The 9,168-nt window shown below is 31.8% G+C and overlaps 1 protein-coding gene across 2 annotated transcripts; it reads left to right on the top strand.

The window, feature by feature from the left end:
• The first annotated feature begins 3,527 nt into the window (after window positions 1-3,527).
• LOC136970361 (uncharacterized) lies at window positions 3,528-6,122 on the top strand. 2 transcript variants are annotated; one of them, XM_067264793.1, is made up of 2 exons: window positions 3,528-3,732; window positions 4,023-6,122. In XM_067264793.1, the coding sequence occupies exon 2, from the start codon at window positions 4,023-4,025 to the stop codon at window positions 5,910-5,912; it is 1,890 nt and encodes a 629-aa protein (XP_067120894.1). In that variant the 5' UTR covers window positions 3,528-3,732; the 3' UTR covers window positions 5,913-6,122. The 2 variants fall into 2 exon arrangements, with proteins under 2 accessions (XP_067120894.1, XP_067120893.1); XM_067264792.1 differs by having other exon boundaries at window positions 3,528-3,939; window positions 3,978-6,122.
• Window positions 6,123-9,168: the final 3,046 nt, after the last annotated feature.

The raw sequence follows: 9,168 nt of genomic DNA, 5'->3' as shown, positions 1-9,168 counted from the left end.
TATATATACTTTAGATCGTTTTAAATTTTCAGATAATTATCACTTTTTAAATTTGTTCTTATCTAGTCTAACAGACAATTTAGTAAATTTGGACTATGACTTTCTGATTTTTAATCAGTTTCTTCTAATAATAAAAATAGCTGTTTGTTGAAAAGGAAAGGTTTTTTTCGATATAATTGGTATTATTTAATTTTGAAATATCATTATAATTTTATACCGAATAAAAAATGTTTTTATAATGAGTTAACTTAAAGTCACATTGATTTGGAAGGTTACAATTTAGCTCATCTTGTATAAAAAAACTTTTAATTATAGTAACATTTCAGATTATTTGTAATTACATCAATTCGTCAATACAATGTTACTCGCAGATATTTTTACAAATTTTCATAATTTATCATTACAGTAAAAACCTGCTTAATGTGGGGGATGAATTTTTAGAAGACAAAGCGCTACATGAAACAAAGTGATTTTAACAGAGTAAATAAGAAAAGGGGAACACATGACCAAAGATATAATAATGTAAAATTTTAAAAAAATCTGTTTATCTTAATTTTCATAATATGTTAAATAACACATAAACATATGCACACAAATGTAAAGTTCATTTTTTGATGATGAAGGTACTGGCTTTTTCTGAAATTCTTGTTTTTGTGATAAAGTTGTTTAATTTCTTTTGTCGCATTTTTTTCTTTCCTGAAGCAACTGTCAGTAGCAGAAGATCGCATCCAAAATGCTTTGTTTTGCTTTTGAACTCTTTTAAAATCTGGATCATTCACTACAATTTGATCAGCGATTTCAGTTGTCGTTACTAAACTTATTCTAGGAAAATCTGTGTAGTAAAATTTTTTTGGTTTTTCGATCTCAGAATCTCTACTTTCCAATTTTATATGAATTCCTTGTTGGTAAAACTCTTACCATAAACCTGCAGTAACTCCTCAATACTCTGCTTGTCTACATCTCTTTGTCTTGCTGTATAGATTAGGTTGAGTTTGGTCAACCTAATGATACAGCAATAGGCTCTTCTCGTTGAGAGTTCTTGGATACCTTCGGCCATAACTTCTTCCATACTCCATTTATGCATTTATCAGTAATTCTTGCCGAGTGAACTCGATATTGCCTATGGCATCTATGATGTTATATTTTTTTCAAAATTACACAAACAAAACATAGATGTTAAAAATGTACAGTGCGACAACGAATTGCCATCTTTTGCAGATTGGTTTACGTTTGTAAACAATTCTATTATATACGAATCAATGAAATGCCGTGATAATTTGACGTAGCATAAATTTTAAACTTTTTTAAGGCCTTTAGTAGACCATGTTATATCAAATCAGCGTTAATCGAGTCAGCATTAAGCGGGGTCTCACTTCATTACCATCTCGATGTGCTTCATTTTTTAACTTGTCCAAAATATTACATTTATTGTTGAATTAAAAATGGCTAAAATAAAACTAGACTTATTTAATGATTTGAATATATACTTATTTATCGAATCTGCTAATCAAGGAAAATTATCTTTAGTTAGCAAACGATTTTCTCAAGCAAACAATTCTTACATATCTCATACAGATAATTCGAAATCTCATAGTTTTATAGTGATGATTGATAATAGTAATCTATATCAGGGGACTTCAATCTTTTACACCTTTAGGAACACTTCAAGTACATGGTTTTTTTGAAAGAACCTCATGTTTCAGTAGCAGATAAAATAGTTTATCAAAGCTTTTTTCTACTCAAATTTGCAAAATTATTCTTGTATCTGTATTTAATCTTAATACGAACATCTTAATTAATAAGACAATGAATAGTTAGGTAAGAAATCAGGTTTTATTTTATTTATTTACTAGAATGTATTTTATGAATAATTAACTAAAGGAACGATATTTTATATTATAACAAATTAATAAAAACATTCTTTTAATGACTTTACTGTGCTTGTTTTTTTATTCCAAAGCATTTTTACATCGGAAATAATTGTTTAAATCTGCAACTTAATGTCAGCTTCAGCATCCAATCTGTTTCTGTATTTTGTTTTTGTGGCGGCATACAAAGAGTAAGATTTTTCACATTTATAGGTTGACACAAATGACATTAGATGATTTACAGCTTTTTTGGCAATTTTAGGATATTCATTTCTAATGTCAATCCAAAAATGAATAATACCAATTTGATTCAATTTTAGTTTCAATTGAGTATTGGTTGATATATCAATTTGTTGTTCTCTTTCTCTTATTGGGAGGTTGGAGGTGTCACAGTCTTGAAAATGATTTTGAATCCAAGATAATTATTTTTTTTGAACAAGAAAATATTTAAGAAATGTTCTTTGGAGATTCAATAAATGTTGGACCAAATTATTTTTTACATTTTTATCGAGATTGGCATTACTGTCTACTAAAATATTGTGCAAATTAGGGAAGCATTCAATATTTCCTTTCAGAATGCAATCTGCCCAAAATTTCAATTTTAAAAAAGTAGCATCAATTTTACTTCGTACCTTCAAAATATGGATATTTGTTTTCTGGAGCGATGTGTTGAGCTGATTTAATTAGGTAAAAATATGTGCTAGATATGCCATTTTCTAAATCCAAACTGCGTCATTTAATTTTTGAGCTAATTGAGATGCATGTTCAGTAAGAAAATTCTTATTTCATCTTTTAATTCGCGAAATCCTGCTAACACTTTTCTATGAGATAACCAATGGACGTCTGTGTGCAACAGTAGTGTTTTATGTAAACTTCCCTTACTTTCACACAATAAATTGAAAACTCTTAGAATTTAATGGCCTTGATAAAATTTATAATTTTAATATAATCATTAAGTATGTCTTTACATCTTTCAGCTCTTCTGGCATTTTCTTAACTGCAAGAGCATGGCGATAAAGACAAAAATGAGTACTTTTTATGTGAGTGCTTTTGTTTCATGAGTGCAACTATGTCTTTCAATTTACTAACCATAGCCTTGGCTCCATCAGTACATAATCAGTACATACTTGGTGATATAAATTACAAGATATATTTTGCTTTCTAAAATATGAATCTATCAGATTAAAAATTTTTGTAGTTGTTCTGGTTGGCAAACTTTTGCAAATTAGCATATCTTCTTGAGCAGCTGTTTCATGGATTTATCTCACAGTAACAACCAAGATCGCTAATGCAGCACTATCTGTAGTTTCGTCAAGTTGAACAGTAAATCCATGTTTAGAAACTTGCAGATCTTTCATTAGCTTATTTTCACAAAAATTAGACATATTTTTAATATGCCTTGAAATTGTACAATCCGTAAAGGGATACAATCAGCTAATTTAGCATGTTTTTCCCAATCATGGAAGTAACTACATTTTTTACACATTGCTGAATTGATTTTTCTGCGATCATATAAGCTTCACCCTGTTGAGCAATACGATAACTGACACGATACGACACTTCCAAAGCATTATCATTATCGTTTGTAACTTAATACAGGTCTTTTTATCTATTTTTCAAATCATTACATTTTCTTTTAAAATAGGGTAAAGATGCCTATTATGAGATAGGCGCCAAATTTGAGATACCGAGGTTTTGGCCAAACTATTAACGGCAACCATTTGGCGCTAGTGTCACCCGAAGCGTCCTGGCAACACCTCAAAACGTATGTCAGTGCGTGCCGGCCAGAGACACTGTTAGAACGTGGTAGTGCGAATTTTCATAGAAGTACGAAACAAATTTTTTGACATTAAATGTTTACGAGGTATTTAACAACGTTATTATTACGCTAAATTCTTTTAATTTACATTCATTGTATCAATTATACGGTCAATTCCACGATATTAGTGTGGTACTGTTGTTTTCTTTGTCAGCAAAAAAAAGTAGGAAGCCATTTTGTAAAATTTGGATGTGTTCTCAATATGAGACACATGGGGGTTCCTAAAATGAGATATCTCATATTATGATACATGTGTATCCTAATATGAGATATCTCATTTCATATGTGAGGCGAAAGTATACGTATTAGTTTAAGTTATTTTTTATATATTTTAGATGGCTCCAATTAAAAGGAAAACCTGGGATCACCATGCCATGATACGAGCCGTGAATGCAGTGCGGAGCAACCAAATGGGTTACTTAAAGGCATCAAAACAATTTGGTGTTCCTAAGGGTACCCTAGAGCGCTACGTCAAGAATGATGCTCATGCTGAAGTACTTGTAAAGGTTCGTATGGGAAGACATCCAGTCTTGCCTGACCATTTAGAAGTAGAGCTGGAAAAATATTGCAAAGAAATGGATCAACGATTTTATGGCTTACGTCTGAAGGATATTAAGTACATGGCGTATCAATTGGCTATCAAAAATAATCTTAAACACCCCTTCAGCTTGTCTAAAGCGTCTGCTGGAAAAAAATGGCTACGTGGTTATATGAGAAGACATCCTGCTTTATCAGTTAGAACACCTGAAGCAGTTTCTGCTGCAAGAGTGAAAGGGTTCAATCCTGTTGCCGTCAATAATTTCTTTGACTTATATGAGCCAGAAATTGAAAAGATAAAATCCTCTCCACATAGAGTGTACAACGTTGATGAGACCGGAATAACAGTAGTACAACATAAACGGTCCAAAGTCATCAGCGTGAAAGGCAAGCAACAGGTTGCTGCGTTGACATCATTGGAAAGAGGCAAACTAATGACCGTAGTGACGTGCATGAACGCTTGTGGTAGCTATGTGCCACCATTGATAATTTTTCCAAGGAAAAATATGGGCCAAGAACTAATGGACGATGCACCTGCAGGTTCAATAGGCGATTGTCATCCCTCTGGTTGGATCCAAACACACCAATTCACAAAGTGGTTTCAACATTTTATAAATTTTGTAAAACCAAGTGAAGATGATCCAGTTATTTTGATTTTAGATGGCCACTACACACATACACGCAACATTGATGTAATAAATTTAGCTCGAGAAAATAATGTAGCTATTGTTTGCTTACCGCCACATTGCACGCACAAAATGCAGCCCATGGATGTGGCGTTTATGAAACCACTGAAAACTTATTACGCCCAAGAAATTGAAACATGGCTGCGAAATAACCCAGGACGCACAGTGACCAACAAATACGTAGTTAGATTATTTGGCATTGCTTATGAAAAAGCTGCAACTATGAGTAACTCCGTCAATGGTTTTCGGAAAACTGGATTGTTGCCTTGCAATCGCTATATTTTTACAGATGAAGATTTTTCAGTTTTTAATGATGAAGATCTACGTCGAGATGTACTGAATGACCAGACAGATAGACCTTTCCAGACTCACCACGTTTCACCTGATCATGGAGTGTCAAATGAGAATCAGGAGGATCAGAGAGCCGAACACTGTGTAACCCCTTCAATTGGAAATCCTCTTGATGAGAATCACGCATTGGCATCTAGTGCTGGCTTATATGAAAATCCAATGCCTTGCACATCGTCTCATGTCTCACCTTTTGCACTTAAGCCAATACCCAGGCTGTCTAGAAATGATTCTGCCAAGAAAACCAGGGCTGGATCAGCTGCCATAATTACTACTTCTCCATATAAAAACACACTTATAGAATGTTTAAATAAAAAGAAAGAAAAGGAAAATAAAAAGGATCAGAGGAAAAGCTCTAAGAATGCAAGCAAAGAACAACAGACAAAGAAGAATAATAAGAAAGTTGCGAAGAAAAAGAAAATTAAAGAGCCGGACGGTTCCAGTTCTGAAGATGATAACGTACCGGAGCTCGCAGATAGCAGTAGTGATGATGAATCATATGACGCTGAATGTCCATACTGCAGTGGGAGGTTCTCGGAAGACACGAGAGGAGAAAAATGGGCTAAGTGTCAAGGTTGTTTCAAGTGGACTCATGAGGAATGTGGAGAAGTAACGGAAAATCGTTTTTTGTGTTCTTTATGTTTAGATATGTAAAATTTGGAATCCTTTTGAAGAGATCTCTACGCTATCTATATTTATTGATTTTTGATATTGTTTCAAAAGTGCCATTATAAAAATCGCTGTAATTATATTTTTGTTCTTTGATTAATAATTAACAATAATTGATATCTCCTTTATTTTGAAGATTGATGTTAGTGTACATTTAATTAATAAGTGCAAATTAAAAGTGTGATTTTAATTGGGTATGTTTTGTTTTTCCATTTGTTATTTATACTATAAACCTGAAGGAACCTAATAAGAGATACTATCTCATATTAGCAACCCCTAATATCTCATAATAGGAGACCATTTACCTAAGACGCAATTTCGGACTTTTTTCATTTTATCTAACATAACTAAAAATGTATTATACTTAGGACTAAATAGCAATTATATTGCTAAATATATTAAATTCCCTATTCAAAATTGAAATTTGTGACGCTCCAAGTGTAATAGTTATTTTTTTATAGTCAAAAATAAAAATGGTATCTCATATTCGGCATCTTTACCCTACTCAACTTTTTTATTTCGTAAAGTTGGGTGATGTGTTTTTAAATGTCTTTTCAATTTTGCAGGATTAAAACTGCTGTTGTGCATCACATGTTCACAGACAATGCATGACCCTTTTGGTTCATTTTCATCACCAATCCATGTAAACCAAAACATACACCATTGCAATGTGTCTAAATAATAATTTTATAGACAGATGGCATTGATCAGAAAATAAAGTCTTATATATATTAAAATATAACAGTTATATAAATATTAGTTATCTTATATATTAAATTATAATTTTTAAATAAATATTGGTTTAATATATATATATATAAATTTAAATAATTGACACGACTAAGTCTTTATCCAGAAACTCTCGCTCAAATTACGCAGAAAATTAAGTCTAAAGGGACATAGAAAAGAGGTGCCCCTGCTTGACGTCTATTTTTAAAAAAGCTGACAGACTCTGGAATAAAAATCATAAACTGTTAAACTTTTACAAAATTATTCCAGAGGCTGTCAATCCTATACTACTTATAGCTGATGAACCATACCATAGATATCACATCATTACGCACTGAAACCGTTGTTTTAACAGTTTTAATTCAATGGTAATCTGAAAATATACATAAGGTTGTGGTTATGAACTGACGAATTTAATGCAAGACTGACCACTCAGAAGTCAATTCTACTTTATCTTAAACGATAAGGACTGAGTTCACGTTTGACAGCACCATTATAATCATTTTCTGTTGTTGAAGCATAACTAAAGTTAATTTTAAGCAAAATAAACTAAGAATTTTTCGCAGATTGCTGTCCTACCACAAAAAAGAGCAGCGCATATAATATAAACAAGGCTACACACAATGCCAAATGTGGCTGCCCAATAAACTAGTCTGGTGCCGAGGGAATTGTCAGTTCCTTCTAGTAATTTCTTCCGGATTAAAGGAGAATATATACTAACAATTGCCGGAAAATCGATGGTGTACATGTACTAATAATAAAAAAAAATGTGTAAGTTTATTATTTTGTCAATGTAGCTTGCAGATATTATAACACATCCTATTGCACTATCTTACGAGAGATGGCAATATGTGGACTTCTCAACAGTGTCGAATGTTGAACCAATTCATTTCTATATGAAACGGCACAAAAAGAAACTCACTTGGCAAACAGTTGTGAACCCGTTCACAAAAGAGGTAGAAATTTCTTGATAAGTAATCTAGAAATTCTGAAATCGGGTGGAAAAATTATTTCCTTTAAAACGTATAATTTACTTTTCTTTATTGTTCCATGAAAGGTTTGGTTGGCCTTGATCTTTACCATTACAGTCTTTGGATTAATATTCCGAAAATTCATGAAAAACAATAAAGGGGAACCTTGGACTCTAGGGAGAACGTACTGGTATCTGATGACGACGTTAATGTATCAAGGTAAATCTACACAATATACACTGTTTTCTAATTTATAATAGTGAATTATAATCTTTGGCATTAATTTTCAGGAGTCGACAACAGCAACGTAAATCGTTCATCTTCTAGAATAGCATTTGGCATCTGGTTGCTCATGACAACAGTCTTGATCTGGGGTTACGCCGGAATATTGACGTCATTTATGGCCGTACAGGGTGACGAACCGGTTCCAAATACATTCGACGAATTAGGAGAAGCCATTAAAAGAAAAGAATATACATGTGTACTGGTTCCGCATCTGTACTTAAGTATATTCTTAAATGTAAATAGTACATTTAAATGTTCTACTATTTCATTTTTATATTTTTTATTTTGATTGATATAAATTTATTGGGCTACAGTTTGAAAAAATTGTTGACGTATAAGTTCCCACTGTTGTCCGTCTGTCTTTCTCTTCTTAATCGCGAGAATTGAGTTAGATAGGTGAAATTCGAGACCAGATATGGAAACCGTCGGGCAGGAAGCCTCGATTTACTGAATACGTAATTCCGATGCAAAATCGCGTTATTTTACTTGAAGTTTTCCTCTGTAAGAAGTAAAATAAATAATCGCATGACTGTTGTTAACAGGAAAAATATAATGTACTGGAGCTTGCTAACAGGATAAGTATTATGTACAGGTGAAAGACGCTACTAATTTGAGTAGAAAGCATATATTTTAAATTAAATAAATTTTTAAAATATGATTAAAAATTGCAGTCTGGTATTGTGGCCACGTGACAATAAATAATTGTTCGTATTATACTTATTTTCTGCTGTTTTGACATTAAGATAAAGTATATATTTAATCTCTTAAATCACTAAGACATTGTTTATGATCAAAATCGTGACTTTGGCAAATTTCTCGTTGAATGTTTCACAAAGATTTCTACGTTTCAATGACATTGTTACTGATGAAAACAAGAAATACATAATATATTATTTTTGCATATATAAATAATTGCTTAAATATATAAAATCATTTTATATATTTAAGCGATTATTTATATTGGTGATATCTGGCGCTCACACCAAAAAAAAATATATTTTTAAGTATTGTATTATGTATATATGCAATTAAATGTTATTTGATTAGAAATTATTTAAGATAATGACTACTTCTCTTATATTAAGTGGTTCGTTTACGAGAAATTTTAAAAAGACTAAATGTAATTATCAACAGATTTCAATTTTTAAAATTATAAAATTATGATATTTTTAATTTCAAATCATTCGAATTGCGACAATCGTAGTTTGTAAACAAACGAAACATTTTATTTTGGTCACGGTTTGCGTTTGTGAGGT

Source organism: Centruroides vittatus, unplaced genomic scaffold (assembly GCF_030686945.1).
Source record: "Centruroides vittatus isolate TY-2023 unplaced genomic scaffold, ASM3068694v2 contig_1924, whole genome shotgun sequence".
In the NCBI taxonomy this organism is placed as follows: Eukaryota; Metazoa; Arthropoda; class Arachnida; order Scorpiones; family Buthidae; genus Centruroides; species Centruroides vittatus.
Note: the sequence above shows the minus strand (reverse complement) of the source record. Positions and strands in the feature narration are given on the sequence as shown.

What these genes read in the sequence shown, in the direction of transcription:
- LOC136970361 (XM_067264793.1), top strand. Translation starts at nt 4,023, where the DNA reads ATGGCTCCAATTAAAAGGAAAACCTGGGATCACCATGCCATGATACGA.